The 27096-nt window shown below is 53.9% G+C and overlaps 4 protein-coding genes across 9 annotated transcripts in view; 3 read left to right on the plus strand and 1 right to left on the minus strand.

Moving 5' to 3' along the window:
* Positions 1-405, plus strand: part of ATF7 (activating transcription factor 7) — a 155707-nt gene extending 155302 nt beyond the window's left edge. Inside the window, exon 13 of the transcript XR_001000501.1 lies at positions 263-405. The gene's annotated coding sequence lies outside the window, so the exon portion shown is untranslated. The remainder of the gene's footprint in view (positions 1-262) is intronic.
* Positions 68-1574, plus strand: NPFF (neuropeptide FF-amide peptide precursor). Of its 2 annotated transcripts, XM_011930495.1 has the most exons (3): positions 186-891; positions 1120-1241; positions 1369-1574. In XM_011930495.1, the coding sequence occupies exons 1-3, from the start codon at positions 790-792 to the stop codon at positions 1484-1486; spliced, it is 342 nt and encodes a 113-aa protein (XP_011785885.1). In that variant the 5' UTR covers positions 186-789; the 3' UTR covers positions 1487-1574. The 2 variants fall into 2 exon arrangements, with proteins under 2 accessions (XP_011785884.1, XP_011785885.1); XM_011930494.1 differs by having other exon boundaries at positions 68-1241.
* Positions 1575-1825: 251 nt separating this feature from the next.
* Positions 1826-7312, minus strand: TARBP2 (TAR (HIV-1) RNA binding protein 2). 4 transcript variants are annotated; one of them, XM_011930502.1, is made up of 9 exons: positions 7233-7312; positions 6056-6220; positions 5134-5236; positions 4456-4551; positions 3789-3861; positions 3444-3561; positions 2995-3122; positions 2408-2609; positions 1826-2264 (listed from the first exon to the last, which is right to left on the minus strand). In XM_011930502.1, the coding sequence occupies exons 2-9, from the start codon at positions 6213-6215 to the stop codon at positions 2107-2109; spliced, it is 1038 nt and encodes a 345-aa protein (XP_011785892.1). In that variant the 5' UTR covers positions 6216-6220; positions 7233-7312; the 3' UTR covers positions 1826-2106. The 4 variants fall into 4 exon arrangements, with proteins under 4 accessions (XP_011785892.1, XP_011785893.1, XP_011785889.1 ...); XM_011930503.1 differs by having other exon boundaries at positions 4456-4534; positions 6056-6225; positions 6777-7312; XM_011930499.1 differs by having other exon boundaries at positions 6056-6225; positions 6777-7312.
* A 1227-nt stretch (positions 7313-8539) lies between these two features.
* Positions 8540-26836, plus strand: MAP3K12 (mitogen-activated protein kinase kinase kinase 12). 2 transcript variants are annotated; one of them, XM_011930513.1, is made up of 15 exons: positions 8540-8807; positions 20354-20527; positions 20627-20835; positions 21161-21344; positions 21535-21726; positions 22312-22470; positions 22619-22777; positions 23602-23710; positions 23949-24058; positions 24247-24363; positions 24484-24621; positions 24777-25392; positions 25583-25653; positions 25740-26013; positions 26676-26836. In XM_011930513.1, the coding sequence occupies exons 2-15, from the start codon at positions 20391-20393 to the stop codon at positions 26772-26774; spliced, it is 2574 nt and encodes an 857-aa protein (XP_011785903.1). In that variant the 5' UTR covers positions 8540-8807; positions 20354-20390; the 3' UTR covers positions 26775-26836. The 2 variants fall into 2 exon arrangements, with proteins under 2 accessions (XP_011785903.1, XP_011785902.1); XM_011930512.1 differs by having other exon boundaries at positions 20354-20835.
* The last annotated feature ends 260 nt before the right edge of the window (positions 26837-27096 follow it).

The raw sequence follows: 27096 nt of genomic DNA on the forward strand, positions 1-27096 counted from the left end.
CCTGGGCGACAGAGCAAGACTCCGTCTCAAAAAAAAAAAAGATATAGGTTGGGCATGGTGGTTCACACCTGTAGTCCCAGCTATTTGGGAGGCTGAGGCAGGAGAATCGCTTGAACCCAGGAGCCAGAGGTTGCAGTGAGCCAAGACCGCGCCACTGCACTCCAGCCTGGGCAAAAAGAGCGAAACTCTGTCTCAAAAAGAAAAAAAAAAAGTTAAATTCTCTGCACCATCATGAAGTTGAATATATTTTTTCTATCCACAGGCAAATCTGAGTAGCCTCTAAGAGGCACACAAGCAGAGGATAGGCTGTGTGGCCCTCTGCCTAGTCATCCTGACACTCTGACCCTGGCTCTTCCCACTCCTCTTCCACTCCAGGACATCCTACTTAACTACTCCTGACATGAGTTTCTTGTGCTTTAGTCTACAAGTTAGGAAAGAGGGGAAGTGATAAACTGAAGCTCTCCAACCTGTTGAGGGATTAGGGGTTCTTGTAAGGCTCCCCAGGGCCTAGCTCTGACAAAGCGTCTGCAACTAATGACGCTTCTTGAGCTCTGGAGACAGGATTTATGCATCTAATAAAGTCTATAACTCCAGGCTTAGGGGCCTGGGGCAGGAGGCTGAGAGCATGAAGTCCTGGGGGCGCCATAGGAGGAGATCCCAGGCGGCTCCTAATGAGCCCTGCATTTCCATTTGCCTGCTCTAGATTCCCCTAAGGCTACTGTGAGGCTGGGGGTGGGGGGGACAGCAGGTATAAGAGGCTGGGGTGGCTGTAGGAGGGTGGATGGCAGCATGGATTCTAGGCAGGCTGCTGCACTGCTGGTGCTGCTGCTGTTAATAGACCAGGGCTGTGCTGAAGGGCCAGGAGGCCAGCGAGAAGACCAGCTCCCCGCGGTGAGTGTGTCCCCTCCCCATAGCACCACTGCCTCTACCTCGGTTGAGACTTGTGTTCTAGGTTCTGATACTTTCTCTGGCTGTCAAGGTTGCCATTAGGTCCTCACATCTGAGGAAATGGTTCTGCAGCCTCCTACCCCTTGCCCCTGGAAGCCAGTCCCTTCCCCTTGTGACTTACATGTCCAGGGTATTTGCCCATCTTCCTTCCCTGATACCCCCTTGGCACAGGAGGAAGACAGTGAACGCCTCCCCCCACAGGATGCCCAGACCTCTGGGTCACTGTTGCGCTACCTGCTCCAGGCAATGGAGAGACCTGGCCGGAGCCAAGCCTTCCTGTTTCAGCCCCAGAGGTGAGTCTGAAAGGGATACAAGCATGGCAGGGGTTGGGGGTAGAAAGGGCAGGAGACAGAGGACGAGGAGAAGGAAGGGGGCTAGAGAAGGGAGACTGCAGGGACCTGAGGACAAATCTTTCCTAAGGTTTGGCAGAAATACCCGGGGATCCTGGAGCAATGAACGGCTGAGTCCCCGGGCTGGAGAGGGGCTGAATTCCCAGTTCTGGAGCCTGGCTGCCCCTCAACGCTTTGGGAAGAAGTGACATGTCATCCCTTGATATGTTTGCATGCAAGGCCCACACCCAAAAGTGTCAATATTTGCCCCCCAAATAAAGTTGTCTGGCTTCTGAATCCATGTGTGTCTGTGTGAGACTTTACAGAGCTGGGTGGAAGCCCAAGAGCAAGAACCACTGCCCTTCCCTCTCCACCAAACCCAGCCCTCCAACAAGACAGCCGACAATCCAGGAGGCCACTGCACCCAGCCTCCTCCCACCAGAAAGGAACACATAAGAATGGCTGGAACAGGAGCTCAGGGAAGGCACACAAAAGTAATGTGGTAACCTCCTCTGCTATCCACACTGCTCAGGAAATAAGAGAAGGGCTTAAAAATCTACAAAGCAGCATATTTATTCCAGGCTCTAGTAGACAGCCCCGATTTCATTCCCATTCATCGTCACCAATAAAATGAGGACGAATCCTGGGCTGGCTGAGGCCCTGTGGTCCTTGGCTCCTTGCCCTGTGCCTTCTCAGCCTCAAGGCAGGCAGTCTGTGTCCGAGGTAGAGATGGTACCCACAGAGGGTACCACAGCTGCGCAGATACATGAGCCCAGAAGCAGAAAGAGCAGGGAGCAAAGGGTGCATATCCATGAGTCTAGCTGGGGCTTCACTTGCTGCCTGCCATGATCTTGAGGTACTGCAGGGCACGGCAGGCAGCCTCACCACGGGCTGCCTCCCTGGTGGTTGCAGAGCCATGACACACAGTGGCCGGCTGGGTGGACAGTTCCACCAGGCACTGGCAGAGTCCACTCAGGCTCAGTTCCTCTGGAGAGCAAGAGAGAAGAGGGAGGCAATGTTGGGTGGGGAGGTAGCCCTGGGGAGGGGTGCGTTCACGTCATCATCACCCCCTTCTACTTGCTCCAGTCCAACCCCCACCATCCCCTGGCTCACTCCCCAGCTAGCCATACCAATATCCAGGTAGCTGACATGGAAAGCCTGCTCCTCAGAGAGCTCACTGAGGACACGGCAGCAGGCAGGGCCCAGGGCACCCAGGGAGCCCAGGGAGCAACTGCGGAGGGACAGGATCTTCTCTCCCACTGAATTTCGTAGAGAATCCCAGGTGCAACCTGGGCCCCGGTTTCGAAGACTATCCAGGCGGGAGCCCACACCCTGTCAAGATGGAACAGTGAGAAAGATGAAGCGAGAGACTGTGGGACCCAGGCATTGAAACATTCAACGTCAAAGGAGAACAAAGAACAAAGAATGCTTCCTCCAGCTTGCCTCCCCCCACTCAATCCCTGGGTGGCCCCTTCTAACTACCAGGTCCTGGGCCAGATGGCCAAGCATCCCTCCTTATCCCAGTAACAGAGCTACAGAGCGGGCCTACAGTCAAGGCTGAGTCTGCCCCAGGAACCCTGGGTCTGGTAGGAAAAGTGTGGCAGAAGCAGGCCTAGGACCCAGAGAGGCTCACTGCTGAGTCACAGACCCAAGTCCCTGGAGCCCTGCCCTGGCATGGAGGATGGGCCACGGTGCCCAGCCCACATGAGCCACTCACAATGGAGAAGTGGTCATCATCAGGCTCCACCTCATTGCCATCCCGGGCATCCAGAGGCACCGTGTGCACTCGAAGCAGCATTTTGGCCGCCGCATTCCGCTTTGCCAATTTTTTGGAAGTGCCACTCCCTGCATGTGGAGAGAGGGCTGCTGGGTTATGATTCCCCACAGACCCAGTGCTTTCACTCAGGTCATACTTGGATTAAGGGTCCCCCCAGAATGTCAACTGGAAAGGGGAACTCAAGACCTGCCCATGCACCTGAGAACCTGGTCGGCCAGGGAGAAGGGGACAGATAGGGTGTCAAGAAGCTAAAAGGAAGGGGCCAGGGACTGTAAAGCTAAGAGAACAGGGGGTGTAGCAGAGTGAGGCTAGGAGCGGCTCTGGGGCTGGGGCCAGAGTGCTCCAGCTGGGGCCAGAGGAGCTGTGAGAACCCCCTCCTGCCCGGTTACCAATCTCAATGAAACGCTCCACTCGGCAGGTCATGGTGAATTCTTTGCGGTGGGCTGGCCCGGACTCCTGGGTCACTGTGTACTCTGGCAACCGCCAGCCTTTCTGCACCACCAGCTCCTTGGAAGGGAGACACAGGGTGCATGAGGCCGAGTGAAAAAAGGCTTCTCACACCCACGCTGGTCCCCATGCAGGAGCCTCAGACTCTAGGTGAGAGGAAGGAGGGGGGTGGTGGAAAGGGCCTCAGCACAGGGAACTGCCCCCACCCCCAAACACACATAACCTTCCCTCATGGCCCCTGGCTCAAGGGAAGACAGGCATGCATGCGAAATGAGGATGGGGCACACCTGCAGAGCACCAACAGGATTGCACTCAGACTGCTGAGGGGAGACAGGCGGCTGCAGTTCCATGGGGGGGCTCCTGAAGGAAAAAGGGCGCAGGGCCAAAGTTGAGGTGAAGGGTTCCATCTGAGCCTGCCCATGAGCTCCAAGCCTAACCACTACTTTAGATTCCCAACTACTATCTCCTGATTCCCAGCGGGCAGGCAGCTGTCTGTCCACACGTCGAGCCTGCTCCCTCCTGCTCTAGCTGGCTTCTTTCCCCCTCCCACTCAAGGGAGGCCTTCTCCAGGCCCCAGCCCATTTCCAATCTGGAACACTTGTGTATCATCCAAGCCAGAACAGTGGGAGAAGAGCTGTATTTCCAGTCCCAGAAGTGCCTGATGGGCCTCAAACACAGAACTGACATGTGGTCAATCCAGAAGAAAATGGGGCCTGCAAGACCCTTAAATATGGTCGAACATCATCCATAAGGCTATCTGAAAATCACAAATGACCTTCTGACCCAAGAGCTTACCCCAGCTGCTGTGATTTCTTCAAGTTCTGGTTCCCAACTATTCCATTCTGTTTATTCTCAGACTTCCTCATGCCTGACCAGCCTGGGTCCAAAGACTGAGGAGCCAAAAACCAGAACCCCTTCCTCCACCCACCTCAGGCAGTCAGGGGACACAGATACCTGGTTAGGACAACAGATGGAACTGGGGTAGCAGCTGCTGCAGCAGTAAAAACCGGAATGTCCTCAGGCAGTGAAGAGTCTAGGGGAGAAAAAGAACTTCCCGAGGGGAAGGGGGCCTTTGATTCACACCCATGTATAGGGGGAAGAGAGGGGTGGGGGACCCACATCCTCCTGACCTCCCGATCCCCTAAGAGAACTTCCAAATTGAGCCAAAGAATCAGGGAGGCTCAACCAACAGCTTCCTCCTGGGATCCTTTGCCGCCAAACACCGGCAAAGAGACTGAGAAAAGAGGGTCTCAGAGAAGAGGGTCTCTTTGTACCAAAGAACCAGAGGAGCAACAAACTCCAACCTGTGCGTGAAGAAAGGACATCTTGCTAGAACAAGGAGGTATGTTGGGGAGCAACTCCCTTTAGCCTCAGCCTCCACCCCTCTCCCTCCCTAACCCAGGTCCCAATCTACTGCCACAACCCCTCTATGGGGCTAACCAACCCCTCCACCCCAAGAATTCTTCATAGCAGCAGAAGCCCTGGAAGACCCTGTTCAGGTCCAGAGGGACTCTCAGGAAGAGGCCAGGTCAGGGTGGCTAAGTGTCACCTGGCCAGGCCTGGTGGCAGAGGGGGTGGTGCAGGGTCTGGGTTCCTTGAAGGGCTTCTGGGATGCCTCGGTTCCTCCCTCACCTGCTGTCCTCCAGGGCTGGCTCCAGCATGCTCCCCCCTTTGAGGTGTTTGAGGGCCACCTCAGCTGCTTTGTGCTTGGCTGCCTTCTTGCTGGGGCCCTGACCTGAGAGAGGGGGCATGGGCAATACTGGAGGTCACTGAAAGGATGGGAGAGAAACCAGCATCCCCCAGCCTCTCTCCTCACAGCCAGAGGGAATCAATCAAGCCCCTTCTGACCAACCACCTTCTGCTGAAGACTGGAAGTGTTTCACTAATTGCTAGAAGGAAGAGCCCTTATCTTTCCATTAGCTTCCAGAATTAAGCCATGCCAAGCAGGACTTCTGAGCTCAAACGCCTTGGGTGGACTTCTGAGCTCAAATGCTTTAATTTCCTTTGCAAAGCACTTTCTTTTCCCTCAATAAAAACAGAGAGCTGGAATAAGAGAGGATAGGCTCTGGAGTAAAAGCCCCACTCCGCCACATACTAGGCATGTGACCATGCACCAGCCATTTACTATCTCAAATACTCAGTTTCCTCATATTCAACATGGGCGGGCGGGGGGAGGAGTGGGGGGGGATACTGCCACCTACATCACTGGTTAGACTGAGGTTTAAAATTAAATGGGAATTTGGTTAAGCACCGGGAACAGAGCCCAGCACGCCAGGCACTCACTCCCCCAAATACTCCACTGGGATTTCAGTTATCTTCTCTTCCTTTTCCTCTAGGGTGATGTGGCAGTCCTGATGGATCCTCTAACTCTCCCCCGTCCTACCCACCTTCTCACAGCCCTGTTCTCCCAATCCAGTCAGTAGCTTTTCCCCTGAAATCTCTCCTTCCCTCACTGGCCTTGGAGAAAAGGACTGTGAAGAGAGAGACTCCAATAAACAAAGCCATGGGGACCTGCAAATGCACACCCCAGCCAGGCTGCCCAAGCCTTCCTCACCAGTGCAGCTGGTGTCGCCAACAGTGACCCGGAAGGTGAAATTAGGCTGGTGGGCTTGGCCCTCGGCTTTGAGAAGGTCGTACACAGGCGTCTTCCCTCTTCTGGTCCCATACTCCTGCAGAAGGCTGATCGGGGTCTTGCCTGGGTTGGCGGCCAGCATTTGCTCTATACTGGGGGAAGGGGCACAGACCCATATCACACCTCCCCTCTCTGCACCCACCTGGCCAAGCACTTCCATACCAGACCTAGGCACATTATGGGGGACATAGGGTCCAAGGAACCCCAGGCAGTCTAGCATCCATTGGCTGGGTTCCAAGTGTAAGTGCAGGCTGGAAGAGTAGGGCCCACTACCTCAAAGCAAGGGGGGAAGAATGCACTGCTCCTGCCTCAGTTAAGGTGGGCACGATCCTGTGCCCCATGCAGGTTGAAAGTGCATACCCCCGACACAGTGCAAGCCGGGAACTCAGTACCCACCAAATGCACTGAATGTGGGGGCATAAAGCCCAGTGTTCCAGTGCAGTCTGGGAACCGGGCCAACCCCAAACTATTTAGAGCTAGAGGCAGCAGCCACTGCCCCGGTGCACGCCGGGAACCACTGCCCACTGCCCCAGTGCTTGCCGGGAACAACCCTCAGGCCAGGTGCATGCTGGGGCCGCGCCGCTACTCCCTCCGCACGGCCCCACGCTTTTTGCCCAAAAGGAATCGGTACGAGGCGGCTCACCTAGGCAGCCCGCAGCCCGTGGTAATGCCGGAGGCCTGCTCCTCTTCACTCATTCCCTCCTCCGTCCCCGCGGGCGCCACCGTGACTGCAGCCTCCACGCGCCCCAATACACCGCCGACGAGCTAGGGCCGGGGCCAAGCCCGGAGTCGCGGCCGGTAGGGCCCGCCGAGGGGCACGCTGGGATATGGAGTCCCCCGCCCACCCTACTTCATAAGCCTCCATCTGGAGGGGAGCTATCCGCCCCACAACCCTCCGCGTGGCTCGCCCGGGCAGGCTGCACCGCCTTCTGGGAGGAGCGGGCTCTCCGCAGTCGCTTCTCGAGAAGGCCGTATTTTTTTGTTTGTAATACCGTCCCGCCTCCTTCCTTCCGTGCCCCCTCTCTCCCGGGCCGTGAGGCTGTGGACATGCGTACTAGCGGAGGGGAAGCCGCTGGGTAGCGGGGCGGTAAGGACTCACTTGGGCACGGAGCCTTTTGGATCCCGAGAAACTACAGAACCCAGGAGCCCGCGCGCCATCTTTGCCGCAGCCGGAGGGGCAGGGTCAAGCACGTACGAGAAGCTTCATGTTGTCATAGGTTACTCCCATTGCGTTTACTTCCTCTAGGCACATTGGAATTGGTTACTTCGACTAAAGGGGCGGGGACAAGGAAAAGTCAGCCCCCTGACCCCGCCTCCTTGGTGAAGGAAGGTTGTGATTGGTCCGGAGAGGTTGCTGTCGGATCCGGGCTCTTTGCGGTCTGAGAGGGTGGGCTTTACCTAGGCGCCGGAGGGGACCGATGTCTGTCTGCGCAGGGCTCTGGAGCTGGTGCAGGTCCAAGTCAGTCTCAGACAGTCCCCCCAACCCACAGCCTAAGCCCCTGGCCCTTGGGCCTCCGTGACACAGAACTTGCTTCCTCTTGCTAGGTCGTCCTTCACCTCCCTTCAGGTTTTGCTTCTTTCGTAAAACCTTTTTAGAACGGCTCTAGTGAACCTCTCTAACTGGCAAGGAAACCTCTGGGGCCTGATAATCAGGCTGTAGTGTGGGGCGACAGGATTAGAAGGACTAGGCACCTGGTGGTTTCGTTCCCTCTGCCATGAGTCTTGGGTCGCTCAGCTGAAGAAAGCAAGAGTGAATTTTGGCCGCCTAAGACTAATCAACTGATCAGGGTGTTGAGCAGACGCAAATTTTTTAGCCCTAGAGCCCCATTGCCTCCTCCCCCAAAGTCGCACAACCACTGGGCTAAGGGAAATCTTGTGACCTTGGAGAAAGGGAGATATCACATTAAAATAAATAAATAAATAAAGGTTCTAATGAGTGTTCTGAGAAGGGGTCAAGAAAGAGATGTCTTACTCTGAGCCGGGGTTGGAGGTCCAGAGGAATCTTTAAATGATAATGAGGGGTCATCCAGGAACACTGGAGGAGGATGGGGCCTAGAGTCGAGTGAATTCCAAGTGGGTGAAATTAGAGTGAGCGGTGACAATCAAGGGAAGGAGAGCTGGCAAGATCAGTATGACAGGGGGAGCAATGCCAGAGCGCTAGGGATCCCAACTGAGGGGCTGCTCTCTCCGATGTAGAAAGGAGTCTATAAGACGAGTCATAGGGAGTTCCTGTGGAATCAGCCTAAGGCCTGAGGTGGGACCTCCATAGGACACCGCCAGCAGGGAAGCGCGGGGCCCAGGCGGTCCAGGGACGAGCGTGGAGCGCGCCGGATGGCAGCAGCGGGCTCCTTTAAGAGGCCGGCGGCTCCATCGCAGCATCCCCCGCTCAGGGCGTGTCCGTCCCGGGGGGCCAGGGGCGGGGGCCCTGGAAGGAGCGGGAGTTCAAGCCGAGCAGGGACGGGGCTAGGGGTCGGGGGGTGGGGGCAGCAAGCTGAAGCTGACACCCGTGCATCCGGACACCGCACGAGCATCGCTTGTGACAGCGCCCCGGGTCCGGTGGAGGGCAGCGGGGGGAGGAGGGAAGGAGGAGGAGAAGGAGGAGGAGGCGGGAGCAGCATCCGGAGCGGAGCTGCAGCAGCGCCGCCTTTTGTGCTGCGGCCGCGGAGCCCCCGAGGTGAGAGCCTGGCCGAGTTGTGGGGGGGTGGGGGGCAGGGATGGGTCCGGGTCCTGGGATCCAGGCGTGGAGGGAGGGTCGGGATGCAGATGTGGCCTGGTGCGGGGTGGTGGTGTGGGGATGCTGAAGCTGTGGGGATGGAGGAACTGGGGACCTGGACCCGACGCGTGTGGGGCTGGGAAGGAAGGGAATGGAGCGGAGGGATGCCGCGGCCCAGCTTGGAGACGAAGGGCCTCCAGAGCTGGAAAGGACCGTATTGGGGTGGGGTGGAGGGTGATTGGGGGACAGACTTAAAGGACAGAGGGCAAGAGAACATCTCCTCCCACTCATCCTCAGGAAGGGAGAGAGGGAAGGAGGAGGGAGAGTTTTGGCCCCCTCCAGGGAAGGAAAGGAAGGGCAAGGACTGATGTACCCACCATCTCCCTCCACACACACACAGACACACACACACACACACACACACACACACTTAGCAGGCTGGACCTGAAGATTAGTCAGAGAGCACCTGTTCTAGATGCCCAGGTGTTGGTCCCCTCCCCTTCCAGCTGTGATCCTCCTAATCCCCTCCAGCTGTGGCATTCACCTCCATCCAGCTGTTGCATCCTCCCCTCCCCCATTCACGTGTGGGTTTCTCCCTCCTCTTTCTCTCCATCTCCTCTGGCTCCCCTAACCCGTCTCCCCCAGTCAAACCCTCCAAAAACCTCCTCCCTTTCCCACAAACACTCCTCAAACTCATTGGCTTAAAAATAAGCAAGAGTTGAGACTTGCTGGTAACCAAGGCCTTGACTGAGAGGAGGGAAGAGTCAAGGCTCTGTAGACAGTGGGAGGAAACAGTGAGGTGTCCCTTAGAATTAAGGGAGGAGTCCTACCTTGTAGATGCTCATCTGCTGCCTTTTTCAGAGGAGCGTAGGTGAGTGGCCTCCAATCAGGAGGGAGTGCCCATGAGGTCTCCTTACCCCACCCAGAGTCATCTCAAGCCACAGTCAGTGCGTCCTTCTAAACACATTTCCCTTGCAGTTCTCAAGGTGGGCTCCATTGCTTTAGGAGCTCTGAGTTTCAGCCAGAGGGTCATACCAAGCCAAGGCTAACAGAAAGGATTTAGGAAGGAAAGGACTCAAGTGCCCCCTGAGCCTTCCTGTCCAGACACTGAAGTTTCTCTGAGCTTTAGGGCCCCACTCCCTCCTATCTCACACTTACAGGTGAAAAAAACGTGTGTGTCCCCTCAAGCATACCATTCATCCACTCACTCCCATTGTCAACTGGGGTAATGTTGGGAAAACCCCAGCTCTCAACATGGAGACCACCAGCTAAACACCCATCCCTGTTACGGACAGAGGAGGCAAGAAGTTAGATGTGGCTCAGGATTTCCTAGGCTTCCTTATAGCTGAAGAGGGCAGAACCCTTCTAAAAACCAATTGCTCTTCCCCTGGTGGTGACAATATGGTAGGATCAGGCTTTTCTAGGAAGAGGACCCTTGGTTCTACCACTCACAGCCCAGACTGTTGTAATCCACAGTCCTCCCTCTCCCCTGCCTGGATCTGGAGAGAAAGAAGGAATGAGAGAATCAGCCCTGTAAGAAGTCCTTGCTAGGATGGACTGGAGATCACCCCTACATTCAGGTCCTCAGCCCTATACCAGTCAAGCCCTGGGACCCCCAGCTGCCATGCTTCTTCCAGTGAAGTGGAAATGTCGGGCCGGGCGCGGTGGCTCAAGCCTGTAATCCCAGCACTTTGGGAGGCCGAGACGGGCGGATCACGAGGTCAGGAGATCGAGACCATCCTCCCTTGCCCTAAAATTGCTCTCAAGAAAACAAATGCCGGGCCGGGCGCGGTGGCTCAAGCCTGTAATCCCAGCACTTTGGGAGGCCGAGACGCTTGTAGTCCCAGCTACTCGGGAGGCTGAGGCAGGAGAATGGCGTAAACCCGGGAGGCGGAGCTTGCAGTGAGCTGAGATCCGGCCACTGCACTCCAGCCTGGGTGACAGAGCGAGACTCCGTCTCAACAACAACAAAAAAGTGGAAATGTCTGCCCCCTCATGTCCGCCACTCATCCATTCACTCACACTGTTGACTGAGGTGATGCTGGGAAGAAGGAGGATACTGTTGAGATGATGCCAGCAGGGGACACAGGGGCTTCATGAGGGCCTGGCCACAGAGACTGGTCTGTCCGGTTCATTGGCTCCCAGAAGCACTGGGGTCATATGTGTGTGTGGGGAAGGTGAGGAGACTGCGAAAGTGACCAGATTCCAGAGGAGGCTAAAGATCATTCAGGATAGGGCCCTTGTCCTTTGGTTTCTTCATTCTTTGGTCTTTTTTCCCTCTTGTTTCTCCACCTCCCTTTCCATCTGTACCCTCCCTACTGGCACTTGCTTTGAGAAAGAACAAGGGAAAGAAGGGAAGGGAATCACATTCATAAAAAACTTACAACTGTGTGTTAGGCACTTTCCATATGGCTAATGCTTAGAGAGAGCTTCCTGTGTGCCAGGTCCTGGGCCAAGAACTTTATTTTGATTGTCTTAATCATGCCCTTAACAAGACCAAGTGAGATAGTGTTATCATCATCTCTGATGGAGGAGAAAACTGAAACTTAAGTAATTTGTTTAAAGTAAAAAAGTTAGTATGTGGCAAGAGGTAGGATTTGAACCCAGGTCTGTGTGACCCAGAACCTGTGTTCTTACCCACCACATTATGTGCTGCATTGCCACTGTGGGACATAGGTACCACTGTCCCCATTTAGCAATGAAGAAACTGAGGTTTGTTGAGAAGTCTCAAGCCAGGTCACCCAACTGGCCAGGAGCAGAGACAAGACCTCAGGAAGCCACTCTGAGTTTGAGGCCTGTGTTCTCTCCTCTACCACCTACTCTCTCCCTATTGCACAACTGTCCTAATAAGCTAAATGAAGGAATGCATGAGCAGTCCATCAATCTTATTTTCTCTTTTACAATTTAAAATAAATGTTATATCTTACTTTAAAAGCAATTCAAAGTTGTTACTGAAATACTAGGAATAGACGTAAACCCAAAGGAGAAAATTAAAACACTCATAATTCCAACTACCTAGAAACTGTTGTTATACTTTGGTGTTTATTCTTCCAGATTTTTAAAAACGTCCACCCAGCTGAGGAACTATTTGTTAACATCCACTGAACTTCTTCTTGGTCTATCTGAGGTCCTAGGTAGGAGGGACTCCTGAGGCCCATCCTACCCTGCTCCTGCCCTCCCCTTCCCAGAGGCCTCTATGGGTAAGGCTGAGGGGTGATCCAGGGCCACATGATCAAAGGGAGGATCTTAGCAGTATAGCTGCTTAAGAGAGCAGATTCCAGAGATAACTGGTCAGGGAGTGAGGATGGGGTGCAGAAAATTAGGCCTTTCCCCTTAGTCCAGAGGAGACAGAATGGCAGGATTTACAGAGGAAGGCCTGGTGATCTGGTAAAGGAATGACTGGAGACTCCAGCACAATCACTAGCACTGTGACCTGGTTCTCCTGGAACCTGAAATCACGGTTTGTCCTGGGAAAGCAGAAGGTCAGAGACCAAGTCTTCAGCCTCTCCAGGATCCACAAAGAAAGACCTGGTGTCCAGCCAACCAGGAAGACAAAGCAAGGAGGAAGCATGCTGCTCCCTGCACCCCCGCCATCACCTTACTTAACCTTCACCACCCCAGCAGGGAGGGTTGGGCACCATGGAGAGATTACATTCCTTAAACTAATTGGTGGCAAAACTGGGATTCTAGCTCTGATCTCTCCAAATCTGAAGCTGATTCTTTTTTCCTAGATAGTGCCGTCCCTCCCTTCCCTGAACCCTTTCACTGTCCACCCCATTGGAAGAAGTGTGGCAGCTAGGGGTCTCAGGGCTTGATTTTCCAATCAAGGACCCGAATTTAGGGGTGATCTCCAGTTTTCCCCCAAGTTCTCAGGGGAAGTCATTTCCTCCTCATGAGGGCACTAAGAAAAGCGATAGCACTTTCCATCTTGGGACCCTGGGGCCAGGACCACGAATCCTGTAAAAAGGAAAATCAAAACAAGCTGCAGGGCAGGGCACAGTGGTTCATGCCTATAACACCAGCATTCTGGGAGACCTAGACTGGTGGATCATTTGAGCCCAGGAGTTTGGAACCAGCCTGAGCAACAGAGTGAGATATGGTCTCTACAATTTTTTTTTTTTTTTGAGACGGAGTCTCGCTCTGTCGCCCAGCTGGAGTGCAGTGGTGCGATCTCAGCTCACTGCAAGCTCCGCCTCCAGGGTTCACGCCATTCTCCTGCCTCAGCCTCCCGAGTAGCTGGGACTACAGGCGCCCGCCACCACGCCTGGCTAATTTTTTGTACTTTTAGTAGAGACAGGGTTTTACCATGTTAGCCAGGATGGTCTCGATCTCCTGACCTTGTGATCTGCCTGCCTTGGCCTCCCAAAGTGCTGGGATTACAGGCGTGAGCCACCGCACTTGGCCTCTTTTTTTTTTTTTTTTTTTTTTAATTTAGTCTGGTGTGGTGGTGAGTGCCTGTAGTCCCAGCTACTCAGGAGGCTGAAGGGGGAGGATCACTTGAGCCCAGGAGGTTGAGGCTGCAGGCAGTGAACCGTGATCGTGCCCCTGCACTCCAGCCTGGGCAACAAAGCGAAACCCTGTTTCAAAAACAATACAAGCTGCAGCCAAGCGGACAGGAGGCATGGCTGCGATTCATCAGAGACCTTTATCCTCTCAGGGCCTCAAAGCTTGCAGAGGTGGAATTAGGACTCCAAAGTCTTGGGTCTCCTTTCCCTTTGAAAACTCCCCTCCCTACCCCCACTCATGAGAGAAAGGGAATCATCCTTTTCCTGAGTGAAAAATGAGGTCTCAGACAGTGGAGAGCACTTAGTGTGACAGCCCAACATTTAGGCAGATGACCTGGCCTCTGAACTGAGCCCCTAAGACCACCAAACAAACAGCTTGACATTGACATTCTGCTGTTATACAAGAAGGAGCTAGAGAGAATGCAGAGTTTACGTGCCACAAGCTTCCAAAATCTCAGGCCAGAGAACCTGGAAGGTGGGATAGATGGGGGGTGACTTCCTACCCCACTCTACCCTGTACCCTCCTTATGGAGTCACTTTGGGGCCACCAGCAAAGCACTGAATTAGGGCCTCTTGGGTATTCAAAGAGCCTCCTCCCCTGGCAGTTGTATGGCTTAGAGATCATTCTGTCCCCTCACCCAATGTGAGGCAGAACCACCATCAACACATGGTAGATATGGTTGACAGAGTGACAGAGAGACCCACCCTCCTGTCACATTGCTGCCCTTCCCCCATGCTCTGCATAATTGATAACGGAGAGACAGCTCCCATCCCCCAGGGTGACTGAATGTCTGGGCCAGGGGCTCCTAGTCATCCTAGACGCCCCTCCAAAGCTCTGGCGCCAAGGCCCTGCCAGGGGGCAGTGGGACACAGCTGGCAGGTCAGAAATAAAGGAAACAGAAAGGGGTATGTGTGTGTGTGTTGGGAGAGAGGAATCGCCAGTTTACTATAGCTCCCAGGGGCAGCAGCTTTCCCTCCATTCCAGGTCAATCTGGAAGAGCTGTCATTAGCCTGAGATCTTTCCCTTGGTCCCATCTCCTACTTCTTCAGCTATCCCCACTACCCTAAAAGATAAACAGGTGAAATGGCTTCTCTCCTTCTCTCCCCAGCTGCTGGCCCTGGATACCAGAAGGGCCTCTGGGGAAGCCTGGTAAACTGGAGGGAGGCTCTGCTGGCTGCAAGTGTCTCTGAGCATGTCACCTTTTCTATGCCTAAACCACCTAGTCGTCAAACAACCAGATGACGGCTGAAAAATTCCTTTAAAAAGTCAGGTGTTGTGCCTACTCAAAGCTTGGCTTCTAGATAGAAAAGGAGATGGATGCTGTCCGTGTTTCTCACTCCCCTTTCATCTCCATTTTCTCAGGGTCCTCTGCTTTTCCAAACAGCTTTCCAAGCCATCATTCTCGGGCTTGACACCGCTTCACGCTGCTCCAGTGTCTGTATATGTCTTGGCTCCTTCCTTCTTCTCTAGCTGTGCCTCGCCTTTTCTGTGCCGTCTCCTTTTCTCTCATTTCCTGCTTTCCTTCCCCGTGGTACTGCACCCCCAATGCCAACCCCACAAGTCCCCTCCTGCCAATACCCGACGCCTCAGCCGAAGAGCTCTCTGCATGCGGGGGCAGGGGAAGGAAGGGAACACAGATGGGGCAGACCGCTGGGTGGGGGTCCGCACCTACGATCCTCGCAGCCATCCCGGCAACCAGCCACCTGGGCCGGCCCAGGTCAGGGGCGGGGCCCAGGCACAGCCCCGCCCCCACGTCGCGCTCACGTGATCCGGGGCTAATCTTGTCCTGGTGACTTCACGCGCCGCCTTGGGCCCAGTCGTCATGGTTACGCCGCAGCGCCCAGCGCTTCCCCCAGCCGGCCGTGTCCCCTCCCCTTCCCCACCCGGACCACCCCCTTCCGCCGCGGCGGCCCCCGCCCCAACCACGCGCCACGTGACGGCCGGGAAGGAAAACGGGAAGGGGGAGAGGGCGCTGTGGCTGTAACCCCTTCCTCTCCACTTTGAGCTGCCCAGACTTGGGCTTCGGCCTTCCATTGCCGGTGACCAAGCTGTCCGCTCCTCCCCGAGCGCTCCAATCCCGCCATTCCTCCCTCCTGGCCTGCCAGGCGAGAGCGTCCCAGAGTCCTGGGCCTTGTTTCTGGGTGGTCCAGAAGCGAATCCCCTGCTTGCGGGGGAGTGGGAGGTGGTGGGGGCGCGGGGGTGCGTGGTGGCAGGCAAAATCCCTTGGGTCCTCCAGACGAAATTCTCCCATATGTTGGCATTTTACTTGGTCTGTGTTTATCTGTGATTTGCATTGCAACCTACACCTTACCTCTTGAAGCCACAAATACCGCGTGGGGATATGTTGGGGATTTGGAAGCTGAACTTTACTGTGATTTGTGCTTTCTGGGCCTCAGTTCTCTCAGGAATATAATGGGACCAGTAGTACTTCCTTCACCTGGCTCTTCTGAGGATTCAGGGAGCTAATTTGTGTGTGTGTGTGTGTGTGTGTGTGTGTGTGTGTGTGTGCGCGCGCGCGCACGCGCACATAGAGTGTGTGGTGCTTAAGGCGATCCTCCGGGGTGGGTAGAGCAGTGGTTCCACCTTACCAAGCACCTTCTGCGCGCCCGGTGCTGCTGCAAACCATGGTTCCCTTGTGATGCGAAGTCGTCTCTCTAAAGGCTGTCCAGGCTCTCAAAGGAGCCAGAGGCCCGACCATATTGTACCTCCAGTATAATGGGAACCATAATAGAGGAAGCATATCGGGGCTGTGCCCGCCCAGAAGGCGCATTAACCTGGAGCGGATCAGGAAAGAAGGACGTCCAGGATAAAGTGACACCTGGAGAGAGATGAGAAGCGCCTTCCAGGCTGGGGGTGAAGCTTGAGCTGCTTTTTCTTTATTTCTTTTCTTTTCTTTTCTTTTGAAACAGAGTCTTGCTCTGTCACCTAGGCTAGAGTGCCGTGGCGCACTGCAACTTCCACCTCCTGGGCTCAAGCGATTCTCCCACCTTAGCCTCCCAAGTACCTGGGACCATAGGCATGTGCCACCACGCCGGCTAATTTTTTGTATTTTTAGCAGGGACCGGCTCTCCCCATGCCCAGGCCCATGTTGCGCAGGCTGGTCTCAAACTCCGGAGCTCAAGCGATCCGCCCACCTCGGCCTCCTAGAGTGCTGGGATTACAGGCGTCAGCCACCGCGCCCAGCCGAGCTTGAGCTTCTTAATAGCTATGGCATTGTGGGCAGGTTATTTAAATACCTTTATGCTTTAGTCTGTAAAACGGGGCTAATAATGCCCAGCTTACAGTTTTGAGGATTAAGTATGCAAAGTGCTAATGTACCTTTACCAGAAGCTAAAATACTTAGTCTTTTTTGTTTTGTTTTTCTTTTCTTTCTTTCCAAAATACTTAGTCTTTTTTGTTTTGTTTTTCTTTTCTTTCTTTCTTTTTTTTTTTTTTTTTTGAGATGGAGCCTCGCTGTGTCGCCCAGGCTGGAGTGCAGTGGTGCTGGAGTGCAGTGACGCGATCTCAGCTCACTGCAACTTCCGTCTCCCGGGTTCAAGTGATTCTCCTGCTTCAGCCTCCCGAGTAGCTGGGACTACAGGCGACCGCCGCCCTGCCCGGCTAATTTTTTGTATTTTAGTAGAGACAGGGTTTCACTGTGTTGCCCAGGCTGGTCTCGAACTCCTGAGCTTAAGCAATCCTCCTGTCTCAGCCTCCCAAAGTGCTAAATTACAGGCGTGAGCCACTGCGCCCAGCTGCAAGCCTTCTCTTAAGTTAGCCATTATCATTGGGTGTCCTGGTTCAAAAACCTGACATGGCTAAGTTCCAGTGTTGGTGCAGGCAGTTGTTTTTTCTTTTGTGACAGGGTCTCGCCTATGTCGCCCAGGCTGCAGTGCAGTGGTGCAATCACTGCTCACTGCAGCTTCATCCTCCCAGGCTCAAGATATCCTCCCACCTCAGCCTCCCGAGTAGCTGGAACTAAAGGTGCACATCACCACACTCGACTAATTTTTTTTTTTTTTGAGATGGAGGCTTGCTCTGTCGCCCAGGCTGGAGTGCAGTGACGCAGTCTTGGCTCACTGCAACTTCCACCTCCCAGGTTCATGCCATTCTCCTGCCTTAGCCTCCTGAGTAGCTGGGACTACAGGCGCCCGCCACCATGCCCGACTAATTTTTTGTATTTTGTACTAGAGACAGGGTTTCACTGTGTTAGCCAGCATGGTCTCGATCTCCTGACTTCATGATCCGCCTGCCTCGGCCTCAGAGAGTGTTGGGATTACAGGCATGAGCCACTGCACCTGGCTGGCTAATTTTTATATTTTTTGTAGAGATGGGGTTTCACTGTGTTGCCCAGGCTGGTCTTGAACTTACAGGCTTCAGTGATCCACTTGCCTTGGCCCCTCAAAGTGCTGGGATTAAAGGTGTGAGCCACTATGCCTGGCCCAATCTGTTTTTTTGTTGTTGTTGTTGAGACAGAGTCTTGCTTTGTTGCCCAGGCTGGAGTACAGTGGCCTGGTTTCAGCTCACTGCAACCTCCTCCTCCCAGATTCAAGCAATTCTCGTGCCTCAGCCTCCCAAGTAGCTGGGACTGCAGGTGCACACCACCATGCCTGGCTCATTTTTTTGTATTTTTATAGAGATGGGGTTTCACCATGTTGGCCAGTCTGGTCCCAAACTCCTGACCTCAGGTGGTCCGCCCGCCTCGGCCTCCCAAAGTGTTGGGATTACAGGTGTGAGCCACCACACCTGGCCCCCAGTCTGTTTTAGAAAGATCCTTCTGAAGGAGCTGAGTGAAGAATTGGGGGTAGGGAGGGCACTTGGAGACCAGCTGTCCTGGGCCAGGTGAGGACAGCTAATGAGACTTGAACTAAGGCAGTAACAGTAGGACTAGAAAATAGCGTGCACTGGGTTAGAGCTTAACAAATCTAGCGTGCTTGTTAAATATGCTGATTCCAGGCCTACCACCCTCACCCCCCAGGAAAAAGTCTTCAAGGGAAAGGCCTGGTAATTAAGTATTACAAGAACTATCGAAGTTTCCCAAGCCTTCTTGTATGCCTGTGTAATCATCTACTGAACCCTTCTGCATGTGGAGATTCCTGCCACCCCTCCCCCTGGAATTCTCCACTGTAATTCAGAATGTATGGCAATAATTTCTAGACTAACCCAGGGGCTCATGGAAGAACGCTGCTAGCTATGAGGAACAATTAGAGGGATGCTTGTTCTAGGGAATCTTCAAATCTCAGGATTTGGTAACTGATAAGTGTGGAGTGAGTTGGGAGACCAGGATGGCTCCTGGTGCCAAGTTCTGGACAAATCTCGTGTAGCATTAACGGTTTGCTGTGCCTTAGTGACAGCCAGTTTATTCCTTTGTATAGCTGGAAAAACTGAGGCTCAACTATAGCTCGCGTGAGGTCATATAGCCATTATGTGGCAGAAGCAAGTCAGGATTCAAGGTATTTTTTGTTTTTTGTTTTGAGGCGGGGTTTGGCTATGTCGCCCAGGCTGGAGTGCAGTGGCTTACTGCAACCTCCACCACCTGGGCTCAGGCAATCCTCTCACCCAGCCCCAGAGGAGCTGGGACCACAGTCACAGGATCACCATGCCCGGCTTTTTTTTTTTTTTTTTTTTTTGTATTTTTGGTAGAGACAGGGTTTTGCCATGTTGCCCAGGCTGGTCTGAAACTCCTGAGCTCAAGTGATCCATCTGTCTCAGCCTCCCAAAGTGTTGCGATTACAGGCATGAGCCAACACGCCGTGCCGGATTCAGGTTTTTTAATGGTTGCGTTTTATTTATTTATTCATTTATTTATTGAGACAGAGTTTTGCTCTTGTTGCCCAGGCGGAGTGCAGTGGCGTGATCTCGGCTCACCACAACCTCCACCTCCCGGGTTCAAGCAATTCTCCTGCCTCAGCCTCCCAAGTAGCTGGGATTACAGGCGTGTGCCACCACACCCTGCTAATTTTGTATTTTTAGTAGAGACGGGGTTTCTCCATGTTGGTCAGGACGGTCTCAAACTCCTGACCTCAGGTGATCCGCCCGCCTCGGCCTCTCAAAGCACTGAGATTACAGGCATGAGCCACCGCGCCCGGCCTAATGGTTGTTTTTTAAATAGCACCCAGCTATGAACTGGGACACATCCCCATTGCCTGGAAAGTTTGAGGAGCAGGGGATAGGGCAATGAAGAGGAAAGAGGAGACAAGACCTTGTTTGACCCCTGGGAGAGCCGCTGGACTGAAGGGAGGGCTAAGGGGGATGAAGCAGTGGCCTTCTGTGACAGCGTCTGCATTCCCATTGGTTGCTTCTGCCAATGTTGGGGGTACACAGAACTCTGTGGTTACAACCTTCACTTACCTTGGAGAGGCCTAGGAGTGTGTCTTGTCATGAGGTTCTCACCTGAGTTAAGTGTTCCTGAGAGGGCCTCAGTAGTACCGTGTGTAAGTACCTGGGTGGGAGGCCTGGGGGTATCACCTGTATGTAGGCAGCTCAGGAATGCTGTCCAAGGGTGCCTGAAAGGTTTACTAGCATCCTGTGTGTGCTTCAGTGTGAGGGAGGTCTAGTGTTACTATTGTGTGCCTGAGGTTGACCCCGAGGTAAAGGTGTAAATGTGAGACCCTCCTGATACCTGTGTGTGCCTGTGAGTCTCAGGTGGAAAAAATGTGCCGCAGCAATGAATTAGTCATCTTAAGGGAGAAGGGAACTCATCTGTTACCATTATACTTGAATTTGAGACATATTTTACCAGTGTGTACCCACGTGGGGCTGTTACCTGAGAATGATACCCAGGTATGATACCTATCTACCTATTACTTGCCTTACTAATATGCCTGAGAGGAAGCCCAAGTGTATCAGATTTCCTAAGATGGGTGAAGGTGCAACTTGGAGGGGCATGAGAAACGGAGCCACAAGTGTTACCTCCAACAGGGCTTCTGTGAACCCAGAACCCCAATCTGTGCCTCTGGGGTAAGTATCCTGAGCGGGCACACCTGGGGCTTTAACAGCCCCTCCTTCCTTCATTCCCACAGGGCCCAGCGTTCACCATCACACCAGGGGCCAGAGGCCATGGCTTGCCTCCATGAGACCCGAACACCCTCTCCTTCCTTTGGGGGCTTCGTGTCTACCCTAAGTGAGGCATCCATGCGCAAGCTGGACCCAGACACTTCTGACTGCACTCCCGAGAAGGACCTGACGCCTACCCAGTGTGTACTTCGAGATGTGGTACCCCTTGGTGGGCAGGGTGGGGGAGGGCCCAGCCCCTCCCCAGGTGGAGAGCCGCCCCCTGAGCCTTTTGCCAACAGTGTCCTGCAGCTACATGAGCAGGATGCAGGGGGCCCAGGGGGCGCAGCTGGGTCACCTGAGAGTCGGGCATCCAGAGTTCGAGCTGACGAGGTGCGACTGCAGTGCCAGAGTGGCAGTGGCTTCCTTGAGGGCCTCTTTGGCTGCCTGCGCCCTGTCTGGACCATGATTGGCAAAGCCTACTCCACTGAGCACAAGCAGCAGCAGGAAGGTAGGCCACGTCCTTGTGGGAGCCTCCTCCCTGTTTCCCTGAGCCCGAGATCTGTTGGTCAGCTCCACTAAAGTCATGCAATGGTCCCTCCCCTCCCCATGACACGGCCCTAGTCCCTTAGCCATCCATCAGTCTCTGACTTCCCAGCTTCTTTTAAGGTCACCCATTCATTCCTTCCCTGTCCCCTCGAACCTTCTTCTCGGCCTGTTTTTGGCTACCTTTCTGCCTCACCCTCAAGTCAATTCAGCCAACCCAATGCTATCCCGTCCCTGGCCTTGAGTGTGGCTCTTTCTGAGGCTTGTGGCACTGTGCCTCCTGCCCACAGACCTTTGGGAGGTCCCCTTTGAGGAAATCCTGGACCTGCAGTGGGTGGGCTCAGGGGCCCAGGGTGCTGTCTTCCTGGGGCGCTTCCACGGGGAGGAGGTGGCTGTGAAGAAGGTGCGAGACCTCAAAGAAACCGACATCAAGCACTTGCGAAAGCTGAAGCACCCCAACATCATCACCTTCAAGTGAGGTCCAGGGCAGGGGCTGGGTGTTGGGGATACTATGCTAAGGCCTGGTACCCTCCTGGGCAGTGGGACCTACCCCATCCTTCCCAGAGGAGACCCTTAGGTGGAATGGGTGGGAATGCGGGTTCCAGGTATTAATCAGGTGAAGGCTCAGCCAGCTGAGGCCTTCATACCATTGTTTGTCTCGCAGGGGTGTGTGTACCCAGGCTCCCTGCTACTGCATCCTCATGGAGTTCTGCGCCCAGGGCCAGCTGTACGAGGTACTGCGGGCTGGCCGCCCTGTCACCCCCTCCTTACTGGTTGACTGGTCCATGGGCATCGCCGGTGGCATGAACTACCTGCACCTACACAAGATTATCCACAGGGATCTCAAGTCACCCAAGTGAGTAAGCAAGCAGGGAGCAATAGATGTGCATGCAGGTGACCCACTCAAGTCCGTGTGGCCTTTTCTGCACTTCCAAACCATGCCCTACGTCCATGTGGCCATCTCAGAAACCTCTTCCAAGTGATAATCCCATCTCAGGAGGGCTGTAGTGAGCCCCTCACCTTTGGGTGTCCCAAATGATTTAAAACTGAAAGGCAGGCCGGATGCAGTGGCTCACGCCTGTAATCCCAACACTTTTGAGAGGCCGAGGCGGGTGGATCATGAGGTCAAGAAATCGAGACCATCCTGGCCAACATGGTGAAACCTTGTCTCTACTAAAAATACAAAAAAATTAGTGGGGCATGGTGGCACATGCCTGTAGTCCCAGCTACTCAGGAGGCTGAAGCAGGAGAATCACTTGAACCCAGGAGGCGGAGGTTGCAGTGAGCTGAGATTGAACCACTGCATTCCAGCCTGAGTGACAGAGCGAGACTCCGTCTCAAAAACAAACAAACAAACAAAAACCTGAAAGGCAGAGTTGCTGCAGAGTTAGATGAGGTGTGTGGAGGGGTATGGACCCCAGCTGACTACACTCTTTACCAGCATGCTAATCACCTACGACGATGTGGTGAAGATCTCAGATTTTGGCACTTCCAAGGAGCTGAGTGACAAGAGCACCAAGATGTCCTTTGCAGGGACAGTAGCCTGGATGGCCCCTGAGGTGATCCGCAATGAGCCTGTGTCCGAGAAGGTCGACATCTGGTGAGGACTAGGCTGAAAACTGAGAAGAGTGGGTGCCCAGCCCTGGGGGCATGGTGGGCAACTTCCAGGGCTTGAGCACAAGTGATGGGCCGGTAGCAACCAGGACCTCTGGAGGAACCCCTCCCAAGTGATGTCCCCTCATCTCTAGGTCCTTTGGTGTGGTGCTGTGGGAACTGCTGACTGGTGAGATCCCCTACAAAGACGTAGATTCCTCAGCCATCATCTGGGGTGTGGGAAGCAACAGTCTCCATCTGCCCGTGCCCTCCAGTTGCCCAGATGGTTTCAAGATCCTACTTCGCCAGTGCTGGTAAGGATGGGCTGAGCTGGGATACTGGGCCTGGAGAAGTTGAGAAGAACAGCAGTACTGATGGACAGCCAGTACCTAGAACCCTAAGTGGCCAAGTTCAGAATCCTTAACAGGGGAAGGGTGTCAGGGCTCCCAGATGTGGCTCCCCAAGTACTGAGGACTCAGGATGTGGATCCAGGGAACTATAATCTAGAACTGAGAGGGGCTGGACTGACCAATAAATAGCAGGGGCATTTAATACAAAGGACTGACTTGCATCTGAATCAGACTCATGCTACCTTCTGAGCTGATTCACCAGGGGCAAGTGGTATCACTCTGAAACTGTTTCCTCATCTATAAAATACAGTTAACAGTATCTGCATTCCTGGTTTGTCATGAAGTGTCAGTGAGTGCATAAAGTACAGGGAAGGAGCAGCATAACCACCAAGCATGGTTTGTTGGGCCTCAAGTAAACAACCTTAGAACACAGAAGGAAAGGGTCCCAGACCCTCATTTGGAACCTAGACCCAGGGAAGTTTGAAGATGGCTAATCTGATGATCATCTCCCAAAGTGTGGTTCCTTCAATGAAGTTATTCAGAAAAGGCCTTTATTTGGGGAGACAAGTTGGAAAATACGGGGTTCAACAGGTTTCCTTACTGCAGGATTTTGACACACTAATGAATAGTGTGTAATATTCCCTAGAGACCATTGACCATAAGTTCTTTTGTCACAGAGTACATTCTAGGATTGGATTCTCCAGGACACACTTTGGGAAAGGATGCTCTAGTTCCCATCTGGTCCTCCCTCAAATTTTCCCCTCTCCTCCTAACTCCATTCCTTTCAGGAATAGCAAACCGCGAAATCGCCCATCATTCCGACAGATCCTGCTGCATCTGGACATTGCCTCAGCTGATGTACTCTCCACACCCCAGGAGACTTACTTTAAGTCCCAGGTGTGCTGTGGGTAGGAAAATGAATACCTAATTCCCCTTCTTTGCAGAGATGATGCCATTTGAGGGGGAGGCTGGGAAATGGGTTAAGTGGGACTGAAGAGATTGGCTCTTAGAGAGCGGAGTCAATCCACTCCTTTTTGCTCCAGCACACATATTGGCAGTGACGTGTGGGCAACCTGCAGAACCTTTCACTGGGTGAAGGGATGGCTCTCACTCCTCGTCTGCTCTCGACCCACAGGCAGAGTGGCGGGAAGAAGTAAAACTGCACTTTGAAAAGATTAAGTCAGAAGGGACCTGTCTGCACCGCCTAGAAGAGGAACTGGTGATGAGAAGGAGGGAGGAGCTCAGGTGAGTTCCCGTGCTTGGGGAAGTGATTTTACCAACAGCAAGGACTATGCACCCACTCAGCTCCTACCCAGCCCCAGGGCGGGTGGAAGGACTATGAAAGGACTGTGGACAGGAATTCTGAGACTGCGGATCTATTATGGCCCTAGGTGAACCCAGTTCACCTTGGGGAACCCTTCTGCCCATTGCAGACATGCCTTGGACATCAGGGAACACTATGAAAGGAAGCTGGAGAGAGCCAACAACCTGTATATGGAACTTAATGCCCTCATGTTGCAGCTGGAACTCAAGGAGAGGGAGCTGCTCAGGTAACCCTACCTGTCCTTATGCACCAAGCCCTGGAGCTGTGCCTGCCTTAGAGATCCTACTGAGACTGGGGTGCCCCTTCCTGGTCATTTGCCCAGCTGAGAAGGTGCCTGGATCTTTAGGCGAGAGCAAGCTTTAGAGCGGAGGTGCCCAGGCCTGCTGAAGACACACCCTTCCCGGGGCCTCCTGCATGGAAACACAATGGAGAAGCTTATCAAGAAGAGGAATGTGCCACAGAAGCTGTCACCCCATAGCAAAAGGTGGGACATGAATGGTGGTTCCAATATGGCAAGAGGGATACTGAAGTGGCAGCAGATGTTTAGCAGGGAGATGCGTACTTTAGTGTCCAAGGTTAGGGAGTGCTTTTGAGTACAGATTTGGCAGTCTCAACCTTTGACTTTCTCTCTCCTTCCAGACCAGATATCCTCAAGACGGAGTCTTTGCTCCCTAAACTAGATGCAGCCCTAAGTGGGGTTGGGCTTCCTGGGTGTCCTAAGGGTCCCCCCTCACCAGGACGGAGTCGCCGTGGCAAGACCCGTCACCGCAAGGCCAGCGCCAAGGGGAGCTGTGGGGACCTGCCTGGGCTTCGTACACCTGTGCCACCCCATGAACCCGGAGGACCAGGAAGCCTAGGAGGGGGACCCTCAGCCTGGGAGGCCTGTCCTCCCGCCCTCCGTGGGCTTCATCATGACCTCCTGCTCCGCAAAATGTCTTCATCGTCCCCAGACCTGCTGTCAGCAGCACTAGGGTCCCGGGGCCGGGGGGCCACAAGCGGAGCTGGGGATCCTGGCTCACCACCTCCGGCCCGGGGTGACACCCCACCAAGTGAGGGATCAGCCCCTGGCTCTACCAGCCCAGATTCACCTGGGGGAGCCAAAGGGGAGCCACCTCCTCCAGTAGGGCCTGGTGAAGGTGTGGGGCTTCTGGGAACTGGAAGGGAAGGGACCTCGGGCCGGGGAGGAAGCCGGGCTGGGTCCCAGCACTTGACCCCAGCTGCACTGCTGTACAGGGCTGCCGTCACCCGAAGTCAGGTAAAGTATGGGAAGGCTCCTGAGCTCTTTCCCTTTTTCCTTATTCTCCCTGAGGTCCAAGTCTAATCCCTCACATTATGCTCAATTTTAAGCCATTCCCTACTTTACCCTTTTTAACTGTGCTCCCTTCTCCTGGATTCTTAGTGACCTCTTTCCACTTCTGACCACAGTCCCCCCATCTCTCCTCCAGAAACGTGGCATCTCATCAGAAGAGGAGGAAGGAGAGGTCGACAGTGAAGTAGAGCTGACATCAAGCCAGAGGTAAGTGATGGAGTACAGGAGTTAATGGCATTTTTGTTTTCTGCAAGGGGCAGAACCAAGCTGTAATCCCCCTCTTCAACATGTAGGTGGCCTCAGAGCCTGAACATGCGCCAGTCACTATCTACCTTCAGCTCAGAGAATCCATCAGATGGGGAGGAAGGCACAGCTAGTGAACCTTCCCCCAGTGGCACACCTGAAGTTGGCAGCACCAACACTGATGAGCGGCCAGATGAGCGGTCTGATGACATGTGCTCCCAGGGCTCAGAAATCCCACTGGACCCACCTCCTTCAGAGGTCATCCCCAGCCCAGAACCCAGCTCCCTGCCCATTCCACACCAGGAACTTCTCAGAGGAAAGCAGGTGAGTGGCACAACAGCAACAAGCAGATATTGAACAGGGAGAGCTGTAAGCAGATAGATGCCTTATCTTTTGACAGCTTTTGGGGAGACAGCTGCACAGGCCAGAAAGTACCATAAAGAGCAAATATCCACGTGGTGGAATTTCAGAAGCCTCTTGCAGAGCATCTATTATGGTGCCTGACCAGTAGCTTGTGTGTAGCTATAAGTTGCAGCCAGGGAAGGATTCTGAAAGGAGTCTGACACCTTGGAGAATGGCCTGAGCAACTGAAATCTGGAAGAAATAAATCAGTAAGCCGGTCGGGCACGGTGGCTCACACCTGGAATCCCAGCACTTTGGGAGTCCGAGGCAGGTGGATCACGAGGTCAGGAGTTCAAGAACAGCCTGACCAATATGGTAAAACCCCATCTCTATTAATAGTACAAAACTTAGCCGGGTGTGGTGGTACGCGCCTGTAGTCCCAGCTACTCAGGAGGCTGAGGCAGAATTGCTTGAACCTGGGAGGCGGAGGTTGCAGTGAGCTGAGATTGCGATATTGCACTCCAGCCTGGGCAAAAGAGCGAGACTGCCGTCTCAAAAAACAAATCAGTAAGCCACTGGCTATTAAAATGACCCCAGCAAAGAACCCTAAGGAATCTCACTCCCATTTCTACTCTTTCTCACAGGGCCCTCCCAATTCTGAGGACTCAGACTGTGACAGCACTGAATTGGACAACTCCAGCAGCATTGATGCCTTGCGGCCCCCAGCTTCCCTCCCTCCATGAAAGCCACTCATATTCCTTGTACATAGAGAAATATTTATATAAATTATATATATATACATATATATATATATGCGCCACATAATCAACAGAAAGATGGGGCTGTCCCAGCCGTAAGTCAGGCCAAGGGAGACTGATCCCCTGACCAATTCACCTGATATTCTAGGGACACTGGCAGCTGTGGAAATGAATGAGGCACAGCCGCAAAGCTGTGCCTAAGGGCAAACTGGCCCCTTCCTGCCCCACCCCATTCCTTATATTCAGCAAGCAACAAGGCAATAGAAAAGCCAGGGTTGTCTTTATATTCTTTATCCCCAAAGAATGG

Source organism: Colobus angolensis, unplaced genomic scaffold, assembly GCF_000951035.1.
Source record: "Colobus angolensis palliatus isolate OR3802 unplaced genomic scaffold, Cang.pa_1.0 Scaffold87, whole genome shotgun sequence".
NCBI lineage: Eukaryota > Metazoa > Chordata > Mammalia > Primates > Cercopithecidae > Colobus > Colobus angolensis.

What these genes read in the sequence shown, in the direction of transcription:
- NPFF (XM_011930494.1), top strand. Translation starts at nt 1,009, where the DNA reads ATGGTTCTGCAGCCTCCTACCCCTTGCCCCTGGAAGCCAGTCCCTTCC. An exon ending in TTCCTGTTTCAGCCCCAGAG is followed by an intron (nt 1,242 to 1,368) that starts GTGAGTCTGAAA and finishes ATCTTTCCTAAG; the next exon opens with GTTTGGCAGAAATACCCGGG.
- TARBP2 (XM_011930499.1), bottom strand. Translation starts at nt 6,829, where the DNA reads ATGAGTGAAGAGGAGCAGGCCTCCGGCATTACCACGGGCTGCGGGCTG. An exon ending in CCAGCCCTGGAGGACAGCAG is followed by an intron (nt 4,552 to 5,133) that starts GTGAGGGAGGAA and finishes CCCCTCGGGAAG; the next exon opens with TTCTTTTTCTCCCCTAGACT. An exon ending in TGTCAGCTACCTGGATATTG is followed by an intron (nt 2,265 to 2,407) that starts GTATGGCTAGCT and finishes CTTGCTCTCCAG; the next exon opens with AGGAACTGAGCCTGAGTGGA.
- MAP3K12 (XM_011930512.1), top strand. Translation starts at nt 20,391, where the DNA reads ATGGCTTGCCTCCATGAGACCCGAACACCCTCTCCTTCCTTTGGGGGC. An exon ending in GCACAAGCAGCAGCAGGAAG is followed by an intron (nt 20,836 to 21,160) that starts GTAGGCCACGTC and finishes TCCTGCCCACAG; the next exon opens with ACCTTTGGGAGGTCCCCTTT. An exon ending in AGAAGGAGGGAGGAGCTCAG is followed by an intron (nt 24,059 to 24,246) that starts GTGAGTTCCCGT and finishes TGCCCATTGCAG; the next exon opens with ACATGCCTTGGACATCAGGG.